Source organism: Oncorhynchus mykiss, chromosome 3 (genome assembly GCF_013265735.2).
Source record: "Oncorhynchus mykiss isolate Arlee chromosome 3, USDA_OmykA_1.1, whole genome shotgun sequence".
NCBI classification, from domain to species: domain Eukaryota; kingdom Metazoa; phylum Chordata; class Actinopteri; order Salmoniformes; family Salmonidae; genus Oncorhynchus; species Oncorhynchus mykiss.
Window position 1 is genome coordinate 69997812 of NC_048567.1, and position 17197 is coordinate 70015008.

The window sequence follows — 17197 nt, forward strand, 5'->3', positions numbered from 1 at the left end:
GAGGGAGGGATAGGTGGAAGAGGCATCAGATTAGGGAGGGATAGGTGGAAGAGGCATCAGATGAGGGAGGGATAGGGGGAAGAGGCATCATGAGGGAGGGATAGGTGGGAGAGGGAGGGTTGGGTGACAGAGGGAGTAAGGGATGGTTGGGGGAGGGAGGGAGGGTTGGGTGAGTTGGGTGAAAGAAGGAAGGAGGGAGGGTTGGGGGAGGGAGGGCGGGAGGGAGGGGTAGGCGGGTGGAGGGAGAGGTCGGTTAGAGGGAGAGGTGGGAGGGGGAGGGAAGGAGAGATGGGAGGGAGAGGGGTAGATGAGATGGAGGGCAGGAGAGGTGGGAGGGGCGGAGATGAGGGGTAGGTGAGAGACTGAAGGAGAGGTGGGAGGGGAGGGAGAGGTGGGAGGGGAGGGAGAGGTGGGAGTGGTAGGAGAGAGGGGGGAAACAGAATGAGATTAGGGAGAGAAAAAGGAACAAGGGAAGCGATAGGAAAGGGGGAGGTCCGAGGTAAATGTCTGCAATATTAAACCCATAGAAAACAACTGTGAAGTACATTCATTAAAGCCTGCTCCTTCCCCCAGGTGTACCCTGAGCTCCAGATCACTAACGTGGTGGAGGCCAACCAGCCAGTCAGCATTCAGAGCTGGTGCAAGAAGGGACGCAAGAAGGGACGCAAGGAGTGTAGCAGTCACACACACATCGTGGTGCCCTACCGCTGCCTGGGTAAGTTGTGTGTATCTGTAGGATAGAACAAAGTTGAATGTCCTTGAGGGGAAAATTGGCTTAGAACAACAGTAACGCTGTATACAAAATAGTAATTACTGGTCATTACACACAACATAATACATACAGTGTCTTCGGAAAGTATTCAGACCCCTTGACTTTTTCAACATTTTGTTACGTTACAGCCTTTGTCTAAAATGGATTAAATAAATACAAATCCTCATGACACATAATACCCCACAATGACAAAGCGAAAACGGGTTGTTTGAATTTTTTTGCAAATGTATTAAAAAATAGACAAGTATTCAGACCCTTTTCTATGACACTCAAATTAAAGCTCAGGTGCATCATGTTTCCATTTATCATCCTTGAGATGTTTCTACAACTTGATTGGAGTCCACCTGTGGTAAATTCAATTGATTGGACATGATTAGGAAATGCACACACCTGTTTATATAAGGTCCGACAGTTGACAGTGCATGTCAGAGCAAAAACCAAGCCAAAGGAATTGTCCGTAGAGCTCTGAGACGGGATTGTGTCAAGCCACAGATCTAGGGAAGGGTACCATTGCTGCAGAATGCTGTGGTAGCCACGCTGGTTAAGTGTGCCTTGAATACTATAATAAATCACAGACCGTGTCACCAGCAAAGCACCATCACACCTCCTCCTCCATGCTTCACGGTAGGAACCACACATGCAGAGATCATCTGTTCACCTTCTCTGCGTCTCACAAAGACACGGCGGTTGGAACCAAAAATCTAATGTCCATGGCTCATGTTTCTTGGCCCAATCAAGTCACTTCTTCTTATTCGTGTCCTTTAGTAGTGGTTTCTTTGCAGCAATTTGACCGTGAAGGCCTGATGCACGCAGTCTCCTCTGAACAGTTGATTTGTCTGTTACTTGAACTCTATGAAGCATTTATTTAGGATGCAATTTCTGAGCCTGGTAACTATAATGAACTTATCCTCTGCAGCAGAGGTAACTCTGGGTCTTCCTTTCCTGTGGTGGTCCTCATGAGAGCCAGTTTCATCATAGCACTTTATGGTTTTTGCAACTGTACTTGAAGAAACTTTCAAATTTCTTGACATTTTCCACATTGACTAACCTTCATGTCTTAAAGTAATGATGGACTGTAATTTCTCTTTGCTTATTTGAGCTGTTTTTGCCATAATATGGACTTGGTCTTTTACCAAATAGGGCTATCTTCTGTATACCACCCCTACCTAGTCACAACTGATTGGCTCAAATGCATTAAGAAGGAAAGAAATTTCACAAATTAACTTTTAACAAGGCACTCCTGTTGATTTGAAATGCATTCCAGGTGAATAAATCATGAAGCTGGTTGAGAGAATGCCAAGTGTGCAAAGCTGTCATCATAAAATATACTTAGATTTTTTTAACACTTCTTTGGTTACTACATGATTTCATAGTTTTCATGTCTTCACTATTATTCTACAATGTAGGAAATAGTAAAAAACAAAGAAAAACCTTTGAATGAGTAGGTTGTCCAAACTTTTGACTGGTTCTGTAGGTGTGCCAAGCTCATACTCAAGAAGACTCAAGGCCGTAATTCGCTGCCGAAGGTGCTTCAACAGTGTACTGAGTAAAGGGTCTGAATACTTATGTAAACGTAAAATTTCAGTAAAAAAATAATACATTTGCACAAAAATAATCAAAAAATCAGTTTTTTGTCATTATGGTGTATTTTGTGTAGATTGATGGGGGGGGGGGGGGCTATTTAATCCATTTTAGAATAAGGCTGTAATGTAACAACATGTGGAACAAGTCCAGGGGTCTGAATACTTTCCGAATTCACTTTACATTGCACGTTACCTCTGTCATACACATTGTACACTTCTCATGTAGCCAGCCACATACATTATACATATTGCACAATTTCCTTACACATTCTGTCAGTGGCGCTAACACAGTGTGTGTGCGCGTGTGCGCGTGTTTTGCAGTTGGAGAGTTTGTGAGTGATGCCCTGCTGGTTCCTGATAAGTGCAAGTTCCTGCATCAGGAGAGAATGGACATGTGTGAGAGCCACCTGCACTGGCACACCGTGGCTAAAGAGGTCAGGACACTTTCATGGCATATCACACAGTTCTGATGTGTTCAGGTCTCTGGTCTCTCCTCTATCTATCTAGTACTCTCTATCTGTCTATACTGAACAAAAATATAAACCATTTCTAAGGTTTTACTGAGTTTGAGTTCATCGAAGGAAGTCAGTCAATTGAAATAATCCATTAGGCCCAAATGTATGGATTTCACATGACTGGGCCTGGGATGGCATAGGCCCACCCACTTGGGAGCCAGGCCCAGCCAATCAGAATTAGTTTTTCCCCACAAAAGGGCGTTATTACAGACAGAATTACTCCTCAGCACCACCCCCTCCTCAGACGGTTCTGCAGGTGATGAAACTGGATGTGGAGGTCCTGGGCTGGCGTGGATACACGTTCTCTGACAACAGCTCTGTTGGACATTCCTGCAGTCAGCATACCAATTGCACGCTCCCTCAACTTGAGACATCTGTGGCATTGTGTTGTGTGACACAACTGCACATTTTCATTGCCTTTTATTGTCCCCAGCGCAAGGTGCACCTGTGTAATGATCATGCTGTTTAATCGGCTTATTGATATACCACACCTGCCAGGTGGATGGATTATCTTGGCAAAGTAGAAATGCTCACTAACAGGGATGTAAACACATTTGTGCTGAATTCTTTTGGGATGGAACATTTCTGGGCTCTTATTTCAGGTCATGAAACATGGGACCAACACTTTACATGTTGCGTTTATATTTGTGTTCAGTCAAATGTTATATTCTCTCTTAACATTACACACAAAAGAATAAGGACATTACAAATGTCATGTGTGGGGCGGCAGGGTAGCCTAGTGGTTAGAGCGTTGGACTAGTAACCGGAAGGTTGTGAGTTCAAACCCCCGAGCTGACAAGGTACAAATCTGTCGTTCTGCCCCTGAACAGGCAGTTAACCCACTGTTCCCAGGCCGTCATTGAAAATAAGAATTTGTTCTTAACTGACTTGCCTGGTTAAATAAAGGTAAAATAAAAATAAAATAAAATATATACAGTGTTGTAACGATGTGCAAATAGTGAAAGTACAAAAGGGAAAATAAATGAACATAAATATGGGTTCTATTTACAAGGGTGTTTGTTCTTCACTAGTTGCCCTTTTTCTTGTGGCAACAGGTCACAAATCATGCTGCTTTCATGGCACACTAGTATTTCACCCAACAGATATGGGAGTTTATCAAAATTGGATTTGTTTTCAAATACTTTGGATCTGTGTAATCTGAGGGAAATTTGTCTCTATGGTCATACATTCGGCAGGAGGTTAGGAAGTGCAGCTCAGTTTCCACCTCATTTTGTGGACAGTGTGCACAAAGCCTGTCTTCTTTTGAGAGCCAGGTCTGCCTACGGCAGCCTTTCTCAATAGCAAGGCTATGCTCACTGAGTCTGAATATAGTCAAAGCTTTCTTTGAGTTTGGGTCAGTCACAGTGGTCAGGTATTCTGCCACTGTGCACTCTCTGTTTAGGGCCAAATAGCATTCTAGTTTGCTCAGTTTTTTTGTTAATTCTTTCCAATGTGTCAAGGAATTATCTTTTTGTTTTCTCATCATTTGGTTGGGTCTAATTGTGTTTCTGTCCTGGGGCTCTGTGGGGTGTGTTTGTGAACAGAGCCCCAGGACCAGCTTGCTTAGGGGACTCTTCTCCAGGTTCATCTCTCTGTAGGTGATGACTTTGTTATGGAAGGTTTGGGAATCGCTTCCTTTTAGGTGGTTGTAGAATTTAACGTCTCTTTTCTGGATTTTGATAATTAGCGGGTATCGGCCTAATTCTGCTCTGCATGCATTATTTGGTGTTCTACGTTGTACACGGAGGATATTTTTGCAGAATTCTGCATGCAGAGTCTCAATTTGGTGTTTGTCCCATTTTGTGAATTATTGGTTGGTGAGTGGACCCCAGACCTCACAACCATAAAGGGCAATGGGTTCTATAACTGATTCAAGTATTTTTAGCCAGATCCTAATTAGTATGTTGAATTTTATGTTCCTTCTGATGGCCTTCTTGCCTTGTGGAAGTTACCTGTGGTGCTGATGTTTAGGCCAAGGTATGTATAGTTTTTTTGTGTGCTCTAGGGCAATGGTGTCAAGATGGAATTTGTATTTCTGGTCCTGGCGACTGGACCTTTTTGGACACCATTATTTTGGTCTTACTGAGATTTACAGTCAGGGCCCTGGTCTGGCAGAATCTGTGCAGAAGATCTAGGTGCTGCTGTAGGCCCTCATTGGTTGGTGACAAAAGCACCAGATTATCAGAAAACAGTAGACATTTGACTTCAGATTCTAGCAGGGTGAGGCCGGATGCTGCAGACTGTTCTGTTGCCCTCACCAATTCGTTGATATACAGTGGGGCAAAAAAGTATTTAGTCAGCCACCAATTGTGCAAGTTCTCCCACTTAAAAAGATGAGAGGCCTGTAATTTTCATCATAGGTACACTTCAACTATGACAGACAAAATGAGAAAAAAAATCCAGAAAATCACATTGTAGGGTTTTTAATGAATTTATTTGCAAATTATGGTGGAAAATAAGTATTTGGTCACCTACAAACAAGCATGATTTCTGGCTCTCACAGACCTGTAACTTCTTCTTTAAGAGGCTCCTCTGTCCTCCACTCGTTACCTGTATTAATGGCACCTGTTTGAACTTATTATCAGTATAAAAGACACCTGTCCACAACCTCAAACATTCACACTCCAAACTCCACTATGGCCAAGACCAAAGAGCTGTCAAAGGACACCAGAAACAAAATTGTAGACCTGCACCAGGCTGGGAAGACTGAATCTGCAATAGGTAAGCAGCTTGGTTTGAAGAAATCAACTGTGGGAGAAATTATTAGGAAATGGAAGACATACAAGACCACTGATAATCTCCCTCGATCTGGGGCTCCACGCAAGATCTCACCCCGTGGGGTCAAAATGATCACAAGAACGGTGAGCAAAAATCCCAGAACCACACAGGGGGACCTAGTGAATGACCTGCAGAGAGCTGGGACCAAAGTAACAAAGCCTACCATCAGTAACACACTACGCTGCCAGGGACTTGAAGATGAGCATTGAAGATGAAACGTGGCTGGGTCGTTCAGCATGATAATGATCCCAAACACACCGCCCGGGCAACGAAGGAGTGGCTTCGTAAGAAGCATTTCAAGGTCCTGGAGTGGCCTAGCCAGTTTCCAGATCTCAACCCCATAGAAAATCTTTGGAGGGAGTTGAAAGTCCGTGTTGCCCAGCAACAGCCCCAAAACATCACTGCTCTAGAGGAGATCTGCATGGAGGAATGGGCCAAAATACCAGCAACAGTGTGTGAAAACCTTGTGAAGACTTACAGAAAACGTTTGACCTCTGTCATTGCCAACAAAGGGTATATGACAGTATTGAGAAACTTTTGTTATTGACCAAATACTTATTTTCCACCATAATTTGCAAATAAATTCATTAAAAATTCCTATAATGTGATTTTCTGGATTTTTTTTGGTGGGAGAACTTGCACAATTGGTGGCTGACTAAATACTTTTTTTGTCCCACTGTATATGTTGAAGAGGGTCTGCATCCCTGTCTCCCCCCACGGCCCTGTGGGAAGAAATGTGTGTGCTTTTTACCTATTTTAACGGCGCACTTGTTGTTTGTGTACATGGAATTTATAATGTTGTTTGTTTTTCCCCCAACACCACTTTCCATCAATTTGTATAGCAGACCCTCATGCCAAATTGAGTCGAAGGCATTTTTTAAATCAACGAAGAATGAGAAGACTTTGTCTTTGTTTTGGTTAGTTTGTTTGTCAATTAGGGTGTGCAATGTGAATACGTGGTCTGTCGTGTGATAATTTGGTAAAAAGCCAATTTGACATTTGCTCAGTACATTATTTTCACAGAGGAAATGTACAAGTCTGCTGTTAATGAAAATGCAGAGGATTTTCCCAATGCTGCTGTTGACTCATATCCCACGGTAGTTATTGGGGTCAAATTTGTCTCCACTTTTGTGGATTGGGGTGATCAGTCCTTGTTTCCAAATACTGGGGAAGATGCCAGAGCTAAGGATGATGTTAGAGTTTTAGTATAGCCAATTGGATTTTGTTGTCTATATATTTGATCATTTCATTGAGGATACCATCAACACCACAGGCCTTTTTGGGTTGGAGGGTTTTTATTTTGTCCTGTAGTTCATTCAAGGTAATTGGAGAATCCAGTGGGTTTTGGTAGTCTTTAATAGTTCATTCTAAGATTTGTATTTGATCATGTATATGTTTTTGCTGTTTGTTCTTTGTTATAGAGCCAAAAAGATTGGAGAAGTGGTTTACCCATACATCTCCATTTTGGATAGATAATTCTTTGTGTTTAGGGTTTTCCAGTTTTCCCAGAAGTGGTGAGACTATATGGATTCTTCAATTACATTGAGCTGATTTCTGACGTGCTGTTCCCTCTTTTCCGTAGTGTATTTCTGTATTGTTTTAGTGATTCACCAAACTCAGGTGTTCCGGGTCTTTGTTTTTGGTTGGACAGGTTTCTCAATTTCTTTCTTAAATTTTTGCATTCTTCATCAAACCATTTGTCATTGTGGTTCATTTTCTTCATTTTTTTTTGGATTTGATAGGGAAGCTGATATAAGATTTTCTACTGCCCAGTTTACGCCTTCACTATTACAGTGGAATATTTTATCCAGGAAGTTGTCTAAAAGGGATTGAATTTGTTGTTGCCTAATTGTTTTTTTGGTAGGTTTCCAAACATTCCTTCCATCTATAGCATTTCTTAATATTACTCACTTCCTTTGGCTTTGATGCCTCATGATTGAGTATTGCTCTGTTCATGTAGATTGTGATTTTGCTGTGGTCTGATAGGGGTGTAAGTGGGCTGACTGTGAACACTCTGAGAGACTGGGTTGAGGTCAGTGATAAAGTAGTCTACAGTACTACTGCCAAGAGATGAGCTATAGGTGTACCTACCATAGGAGTCCCCTCGAAGCCTACCATTGACTATGGACATACCCAGCGTGCGACAGAGCTGTAGGTGTACCTACCATAGGAGTCCCCTCGAAGCCTACCATTGACTATGGACATAACCAGCGTGCGACAGAGCTGTAGGTGTACCTACCATAGGAGTCCCCTCGAAGCCTACCATTGACTATGGACATACCCAGCGTGCGACAGAGCTGTAGGTGTACCTACCATAGGAGTCCCCTCGAAGCCTACCATTGACTATGGACATACCCAGCGTGCGACAGAGCTGTAGGTGTACCTACCATAGGAGTCCCCTCGAAGCCTACCATTGACTATGGACATACCCGGCGTGCGACAGAGCTGCGGGAGTTGTGACTTGTTTTTGTTGGTCATGATGTCATAGTTGTGTCTAGGGGGGCATATGAGGGAGGGAATGCTGTCACCTCCAGGCAGGTGTTTGTCCCCTTGGGTGCTGAGGGTGTCAGGTTCTTGTCTCGTTCTGGCATTTAGGTTGCTACAGACTAGTAAATTCTCTCCCTGGAAGAGAATTGATTGATTTCCCCCTCCAGGATAGCATTTAGGTTGCCACAGACTAGTACATTCTCTCCCTTGAAATGATTGATTTCCCCCTCCAGGATGGAGAAGCTGTCTTCATTAAAGTATGGGGATTCTAGTGGGGGGATATAGGTAGCACACAGGAGGACATTTTTCTCTTGAGGTAATTTCCTTTTTGAATTTCTAGCCAAACGTAAAATATTCCTGTTTTGATTAATTTAATGGAGTGAGTTAGGTCTGCTCTTTACCAAATTAGCTTACCCCCTGAGTCCCTTCCCTGTTTCACACCTGGTAGTTTAGTGGATGGGACTACCAGCTCTCTGTAACCTAGAGGGCAACCAGTGGGTCCGTCTCCTCTATACCAGGTTTACTTGTAGGATGACGATGTCTGTATTACCGATTTCTTTGATGAAGTCCAGGTTCCTGATCTTTAGGCCAAAGGCAGATGACCTCAGGCCTTGGATATTCCAGGATGAGATAGTGAAGGCTTTGTGTTCCATAAAGGCAGATGACCTCAGACCTTGGATATTCCAGGATGAGATAGTGAAGGCTTTGTGTTCCATAAAGGCAGATGACCTCAGGCCTTGGATATTCCAGGATGAGATAGTGAAGGCTTTGTGTTCCATAAAGGCAGATGACCTCAGGCCTTGGATATTCCAGGATGAGATGGTGAAGGCTTTGTGTTCCATAAAGGCAGATGACCTCAGACCTTGGATATTCCAGGATGAGATGGTGAAGGCTTTGTGTTCCATAAAGGCAGATGACCTCAGACCTTGGATATTCCAGGATGAGATAGTGAAGGCTTTGTGTTCCATAAAGTGTCCAATGTTGTTGTTCGTGTGGTTTGGCCTCAGGCCAGTAAGTGTGAGCAGAGCCTGCTGAGCATCTGATACATGCCATTGGCTTGGGCTAGTGTAAGAGTGGGGGTTGGGCCCGTTTGCCCACTCACTGCCTGGGCGTATGTGTAACTTCCATGTTGAGGCCCTCTTTGCGGGGGTGGGGTGCATGGGGTGGGAAGGAGGGGCATAGGTCTGATCTGAGGGGGCCTAAATGGGTTGTGGGCATGGTTGATTGGTGGGGGTGTGTGTGTGTGTGTGTGTATGTGGCTGGTGGTGTTGTGGTCTGGATGTAGGTCCTCTCGGCATGGGTCCTCTATGTGTAGGTCCAGGGGGGGTCCCGCAGGTTTGGGAGTGTCGCTGGTCTGGGCGGGGTGTCCATTGATTTGTTGCTCCTGTGTGAAGTGTTGGGGCTGCGTTTGAGAGCGATGTCCTTTAGAGTCCTGGCGAAGGTGGGCACTGCTGCCTTGTATAGGTGGACCTGCTCATAGATGCTGATCAAGTCCAGGGTGGAGTGGTGGACCAGGAAAACATTTGGTTTTGAGGCACTGTCATGGAAAATACTTGAGTTTACCTGCTGTATGGTAGCAGGGTGGAAGTCTTTCGTGGTAGAAAATCTAATTTTATTTGTCATATACACATGGTTAGCAGATGTTAATGCGAGTGTAGCGAAATGCTTGTGCTTCTTGTTCCGACCATGCAGTAATATCTAACAAGTAATTTAACCTAACAATTTCACAACAACTACCTTGTACACACAAGTGTAAAGGAATGGCTAAGAATATGTACATATAAATATATGGATGAGAGATGGCCGTTCAGCATAGTCAAGATGCAGTAGATGATATAGAGTACAGTATATACATATGAGATGAGTAATGTAGGGTATGTAAACATTATAAAGTGGCATTGTTTAAAGTGACTAGTGATACAATTATTACATCAATTTTTCCATTATTAAAGTGGCTAGAGTTGAGTCAGTATGTTGGCAGCAGCCCCTCAATGTTAGTGATGACTGTTTAACAGTCTGATGGCCTTGAGATAGAAGCTGTTTTTCAGTCTCTCGGGCCCCGCTTTGATGCACCTGTACTGACCTCGCCTTCTGGATGATAGCAGGGTGAACAGGCAGTGACTCGGGTGGTTGTTGTCCTTGATGATCTTTATGGCCTTCCTGTGACATCGGGTGGTGTAGGTATTCTGGAGGGCAGGTAGTGTGCCCCCGGTGATGCATTGTGCAGACCTCACTACCCTCTGGATAGCCTTGCGGTTGTGGGTGGAGCAGTTGCCGTACCAGGCGGTGATACAGCCCGACAGGATGCTCTCGATTGTGCATCTGTAAAAGTTTGTGTTTTTGGTGACAAGCCGAATTTCTTCAGCCTCCTGAGGTTGAAGAGGCGCTGCTGCGCCTTCTTCACCACACTGTCTGTGTGGGTGGACCATTTCAGTTTGTCCGTGATGTGTACGGCGAGGAACTTAACTTCCCACCTTCTCCACTACTGCCTTGTCGATGTGGATAGCGGGCTGCTCCCTCTGCTGTTTCCAGAAGTCCACGGTCATCTAGCAGGGTGGAGATACGCACTTGTGCATTGGGGAAAGTAGAAGAAGCTTTTTCAATCACTCCCTTCAGTGCTGTGGCCACCTTTTCCTTCTGTGTTCTCAGATTGTTTGTGTCTGTGTGTAATATTATGTGGCTAGGTGAACCTAGTTGGTCCTCAGACAGAAGGTCTAGGGCGCGCTGGTTGTCTGGACACCAGAGTTTAGACGCACTGTGTTTGGGAGAAAAAAATATATTGTATATATTTCCTGTTTGAGTACAATCTGTGTCTTGCGTATGTCCTCAGTGGGTGTGTGTGTGTGTGGGGTCAGGAGGGCTAACAGTGGGGGGGGTGCTCAGAGGGGGTGAGGTCCTCTGGGCTTGGGGTTCTTCATTTGTCTGTTCTGTTCTGCTGTGATGTTGATGCTATGGTCAGGGTCTGGTGTGGACTGTTCTGCTGTGGTGTCAAGACTTTTGTCAGGAGCTGAGGTGGGCTGGTCTGCTGGCTTCTGCGGAGGTGGCCACCTCTAGTGGGTTGTTCTGTCACACGCCATCCCTCTAACCCTCTCCTCCAGCAGTCTGATCCTCTCCTCTAGCGCTCTGTTCTTCTCCTGCTCTTGCTTTTTATATTGTTGAAGTTGTCTCACCTCTATCTATCAATCAATCAAATGTATTTATAGAGCCCTTCTTACATCAGATGATGTCACAACATGCTGTACAGAAACCCAGCCTAAAACCCCAATCAGCAACAATGCAGGTGTAGAAGCACGGTTGTTAGGAATATCTCCCTAGAAAGGCCGGAACCTAGGAAGAAACTTAGAGGAACCAGGCTATGATGGGTGGCCAGTCCTCTTCTATCCATCTTGTATTCTCTTCTATATCTAGTATTCTCTCATCTATTAATCTACCCATCTATCGATCCATCTCGTGTTCTCTCCTCTATCGATCTAGTGTTATCAGTCCAGGGGGGTTCGGATCTATACGGTAGCAAGGGGTGGTGTAAACAGAGGAAGAGTCAGCTTTAAAAATATATATATATATATATATATATATATATATATATATATATATATATATATATATATATATATATATATATATATATATATATATATATATATATATATATATATATATATATATAAATGTTCATAGAATGGCACTCGGACGGTTCAAGAAAGGGAAACAAAATCCCAGTTCGGTTCAGAGCACTTCACTTACAAACCAAAGATCGTTTTGATAATCAACAAAATAATCTCTTTTGTGACTAAGCTTGGCTTTGGCTCGCAGCTACGGGAATCACTCACGCACACTCATCTTTTAATCCGTTTTGTCTTGGTCTCTCAATGTCCTGTTCTTTCCTTGTTTCTTCATTCTATTTTTTAAACTTTTATTTATTTATTTCACCTTTATTTAACCAGTTTTATCACCTTTATTTAGCAAGTTGAGAACACGTTCTCATTTACAATTGCGACCTGGCCAAGATAAAGCAAAGCAGTTCGACACATACAACAACACAGAGTTACACATGGAATAAAAAAAACTAAGTCAATAATAAAAAAAAAGTCTATATACAATGTGAGCAAATGAGGTGAGATAAGGGAGGTAAAAAAAAGGCCATGGTGGCGAAGTAAATACAAAATAGCAAGTAAAACACTGGAATGGTAGATTTGCAGCGGAAGAATAGAAATAATGGGGTGCAAAGGAGCAAAATAAATACAGTAGAAAAAGAGGTAGTTGTTTGGGCTAAATTATAGATGGGCTATGTACAGGTGCAGTAATCTGTGAGCTGCTCTGACAGCTGGTGCTTAAAGCTAGTGAGGGAGATAAGTGTTTCCAGTTTCAGAGATGTATGTAGTTCGTTCTAGTCATTGGCAGCAGAGAACTGGAAGGAGAGGCGGCCAAAGAAATAATTGGTTTTGGGGGTGACCAGAGAGATATACCTGCTGGAGTGCGTGCTACGGGTGGGTGCTGCTATGGTGACCAGTGAGCTGAGATAAGGGGGGACTTTACCTAGCAGGGTCTTGTAGATGACCTGGAGCCAGTGGGTTTGGCGACGAGTATGAAGCGAGGGCCAGCCAACGAGAGCGTACAGGTCGCAGTGGTGGGTAGTATATGGGGCTTTGGTGACAAAACGGATGGCACTGTGATAGACTGCATCCAATTTATTGAGTAGGGTATTGGAGGCTATTTTGTAAATGACATCGCCAAAGTCGAGGATCGGTAGGATGGTCAGTTTTACACGGGTATGTTTGGCAGCATGAGTGAAGGATGCTTTGTTGCAAAATAGGAAGCCAAGTCTAGATTTAACTTTGGATTGGAGATGTTTGATGTGAGTCTGGAAGGAGAGTGTTCAGTCTAACCAGACACCTAGGTATTTGTAGTTGTCCACATATTCTAAGTCAGAACCGCCCAGAGTAGTGATGTTGGACAGGCGGGCAGGTGCAGGCAGCGATCGGTTGAAGAGCATGCATTTAGTTTTACTTGTATTTAAGAGCAATTGGAGGCCACGGAAGGGGAGTTGTATGGCATTGAAGCTCGACTGGAGGGTTGTTAACACAGTGTCCAAAGAAGGGCCAGAAGTATACAGAAGGGTGTCGTCTGCGTAGAGGTGGATCGGAGACTCACGCAAGAGTGACATCATTGATGTATACAGAGAAGAGAGTCGGTCCAATAATTGAACCCTGTGGCACCCCCATAGAGACTGTCAGAGGCCCGGACAACAGGCCCTCCGATTTTACACACTGAACTCTATCAGAGAAGTAGTTGGTTAACCAGGCGAGGCAATCATTTGAGAAACCAAGGCTATCGAGTCTGCCAATGAGGATGTGGTGATTGACAGAGTCGAAAGCCTTGGCCAGGTCAATGAATACGGCTGCACAGTATTGTTTCTTATCGATGGCAGTTACGATATCGTTTAGGACCTTGAGTGTGGCTGAGATGCACCCATGACCAGCTCTGAAACCAGATTGCATAGCGGAGAAGGTATGGTGGGATTCAAAATGGTTGGTATTCTGTTTGTTGACTTGGCTTTCGAAGAACTTAGAAAGGCAGGTCCGGATAGATATAGGTTTGTAGCAGTTTGGGTCAAGAGTGTGTCCCCCTTTGAAGAGGGGGATGACCGCAGCTGCTTTCCAATCTTTGGGAATCTCAGACGACACGAAAGAGGTTGAACAGGCTAGTAATAGGGGTGGCAACAATTTTGGCAGATAATTTTAGAAAGAAAGGGTCCAGATTGTCTAGCCTGGCTGATTTGTAGGGGTCCAGATTTTGCAGCTCTTTCAGAACATCAGCTGACTGGATTTGGGAGAAGGAGAAATGGGAAATGCTTGGGCGAGTTGCTGTGGGGGGTGCAGTGCTGTTGACCGGGGTAGGGGTAGCCAGGTGGGGAAAGCATGGCCAGCCGTAGAAAAATGCTTTTTGAAATTTTCAATTATAGTGGAATTATCGGTGGTGACAGGAAACACTATCTTCAGTGCAGTGGGCAGCTGGGAGGAGGTGTTCTTATTCTCCATGGACTTTACAGTGTCCCAGAACTTTTTTGAGTTAGTGTTGCAGGAAGCAACTTTCAGCTTGAAAAAGCTAGCCTTGGCTTTTCTAACTGCCTGTGTACATCGGTTTCTAGCTTCCCTGAAAAGTTGCATATCACGGGGGCTGTTCGATGCTAATACATAACGCCATAGGATGTTTTTGTGTTAGTTAAGGGCAGTCAGGTCTGGAGAGAACCAAGGGCTATATCTGTTCCTGGTTCTAAATTTCTTGAATGGGGCATGCTTATTTAAGATGGTGAGGAAGTAATTTAAAAAGGCATCCTTTACTGACGGGATGAGGTCAATGTCCTTCCAGGATACCCTGGCCAGGTCGATTAGAAAGGCCTGCTCACTGAAGTGTTTCAGGGAGCGTTTGACAGTGATGAGCGGAGGTCGTTTGACCGCTTACCCATTACGGAAGCAGGCAATGAGGCAGTGATCATTGAGATCTTTAGAGGGCAAGTTGGGTGCAGAGGTGTATTTGGAGGGCAAGTTGGTTAGGATGATATCTATGCGGGTGCCCATGTTTACGGCTTTGGGGTGGTACCTGGTAGGTTCATTGACAATTTGTGTGAGATTGTGGGCATCAAGCTTAGATTGTAGGATGGCTGGGGTGTTAAGCATCTTCCAGTTTAGGTCACTTAGCAACACGAGCTCTGAAGATAGATGGGGGGCAATCAGATCACATATGGTGTCCAGAGCACAGCTGGGGACAGAGGGTGGTCTATAGCAGGCGGCTACGGTGTGTCGTGGAAATTTCCTCTATTTACCAAATCATGGGAGCAAACCACAACACAAGTCAGAGTTAGTTATCAAAGTCCATCTTTTAATTATATGAGCTCTATCACAATCCTGTGACTCTCAGGCAATTCAGTGTCTAACCATGAATTCTCTGAGAGCCCCTTCCACATTTCAAATGAGGTCCTTTATAGCAAAGACACACACAGGATAAGACCGCATCGGCAATAATTAATCGTTCAGCTTTGTCTCCTTACTCAAACCCCAGAACCATAAACCAACCCTCCATATCAACAGGCATATATCAAATTGTCATTTAGATACAACCAATCCTATCTTGACAAGATCACAGAGACACTGACTGGCACACAGACATTGTGGAGCCAAGAGATACACACTTGACCTCTCCCCTCTCTCTAGCCCAAACAACTTAGTCTTGACATAGAACAGATACTGCAAACCCTGCCACAGTATTATACAAAAATAACATTCTTGATGAGAAGTAACTTTGCAAACATATGATGAATATGAAAAACATCTTACATATGTTACCAACAAATTCTGATTATTCCACGACAGGTGAGAGACTGGTTTTTAGAGAGGTGGATTTTTAAAAGTAGAAGTTCAAATTGTTTGGGTACAGACCTGGATAGTAGGACAGAACTCTGCAGGCTATCTTTGCAGTAGATTGCAACACCGCCCCCTTTGGCCGTTCTATCTTGTCTGAAAATGTTCTAGTTAGGGATGAAGATTTCAGAATTTTTGGTGGTCTTCCAATGCCAGGATTCAGACACGGCTAGAACATCCGGGTTGGCAGAATGTGCTAAAATAGTGAATAAAACAAATTTAGGGATTAGGCTTCTAATGTTAACGTGCATGAAACCAAGGCTTTTACAGTTACAGAAATCATCAAAAGAAAGCGCCTGGGGAATAGGAGTGGAGCTAGGCACTGCAGGGCCTGGATTCACCTCTACATCAACAGAGGAGGAGTAGGATAAGGGTACGGCTAAAAGCTATGAGAATTGGTCGTCTAGAACGTCTGGAGCAGAGAGTAAAAGGAGGTTTCTGGGGGCGATAAAAATAGCTTCAAGGTATAATGTACAGATAAAGGTATGGTAGAATGTGAATCCAGTGGAGGAACCTAGTTATATGCAACTATAGTTCTCTTCATTTCACCCCCCCCCCCCTCTTCTCCTTTCTTCTCTTTTTTCCTAGTGCGTAATTTCTTCACTTGCACTGGTAATAAGGGGTGTGTTCAGGGAATCCTGTGTAGTCAGCAGGGATTCCCTGAGGGCCTCTTCCCCTTTGACTCCCATTGACCCCCATACCTCTGGATGATTCACCCTATCAGTATTCTCTACTCTCTCTCATATTCTGAGGGAGTGTGTGCTGGGCTGCGATGACTCAGCCCTTTATCTCGGTCCATCCTCCCATGCATGCATGACTGCTCTCTGCTCCTCACCTCATCCTATTATTTTTGACTGATTCTATAAGCTAGAATTCTACCAATGATTGATTTGCTTCATATTATTTATTTGTATCACCTTTAGTCTTTTGCATAGTTTTATCCTGAGCATGTACCTGACCAGAAAACCATCTTGCCACTAGTGATATGTAAAGATCTGTGTCTTAAAAAGTGACAGGCAAATGAGATGTTTTCTAATTACTATTATTATCAGTCCTGCGGAGACCGCACCATGAATCTCCATGACTACGGGATGCTGTTGCCATGCGGCATCGACCGTTTCCGAGGGGTGGAGTTTGTGTGTTGCCCAGCGGAGACACAGCGCGAGTCAGACAGTGTGGAGCTGACTGAGTCTGATGTGTGGTGGGGTGGAGATGAGACTGAATATACCGATAACAGGTACGCACGCACAAACACAATGCATACACACAATGCGTGCACACATAAAGGAGCAAGCACAGATGCATACAGGCAGACACAAACATCCAGACATTTAAGCACACACACACATCATTTGACAGATAACCTGCACAACCAGACTACACACACTGATAGACTCACGTTCCACCTTCTCTCCCTACAGCATGCCTCGCCAGGCGGATCAGGGGGCTGTCACCACTGAGGAGGATGACGAAGAGGATGCCTTTGACAGAGACGAGGACGGAGATGGTCTTGAGGATGATGATGATGAAGACGATGAGGATGACGTGACCGATGAACGGGACAGTGGTGAAGGCACCTCCAACATCGCCATGACAACCACCACCACGACCACCACTGAGTCGGTTGAGGAAGTCGTCAGAGGT

General features: G+C 44.3%; 1 protein-coding gene across 2 annotated transcripts in view; it reads left to right on the forward strand.

Annotated features, from left to right (window-relative positions):
- LOC110520491 (amyloid-beta A4 protein) overlaps window positions 1-17197 on the forward strand; it is a 54490-nt gene that overhangs the window by 17544 nt on the left and 19749 nt on the right. For both annotated transcript variants that reach the window (XM_036975046.1, XM_036975047.1), the window contains exons 3-6: window positions 574-715; window positions 2677-2789; window positions 16606-16790; window positions 16975-17195. In XM_036975046.1, the coding sequence (XP_036830941.1) occupies window positions 574-715; window positions 2677-2789; window positions 16606-16790; window positions 16975-17195 (661 nt within the window). The remainder of the gene's footprint in view (window positions 1-573; window positions 716-2676; window positions 2790-16605; window positions 16791-16974; window positions 17196-17197) is intronic.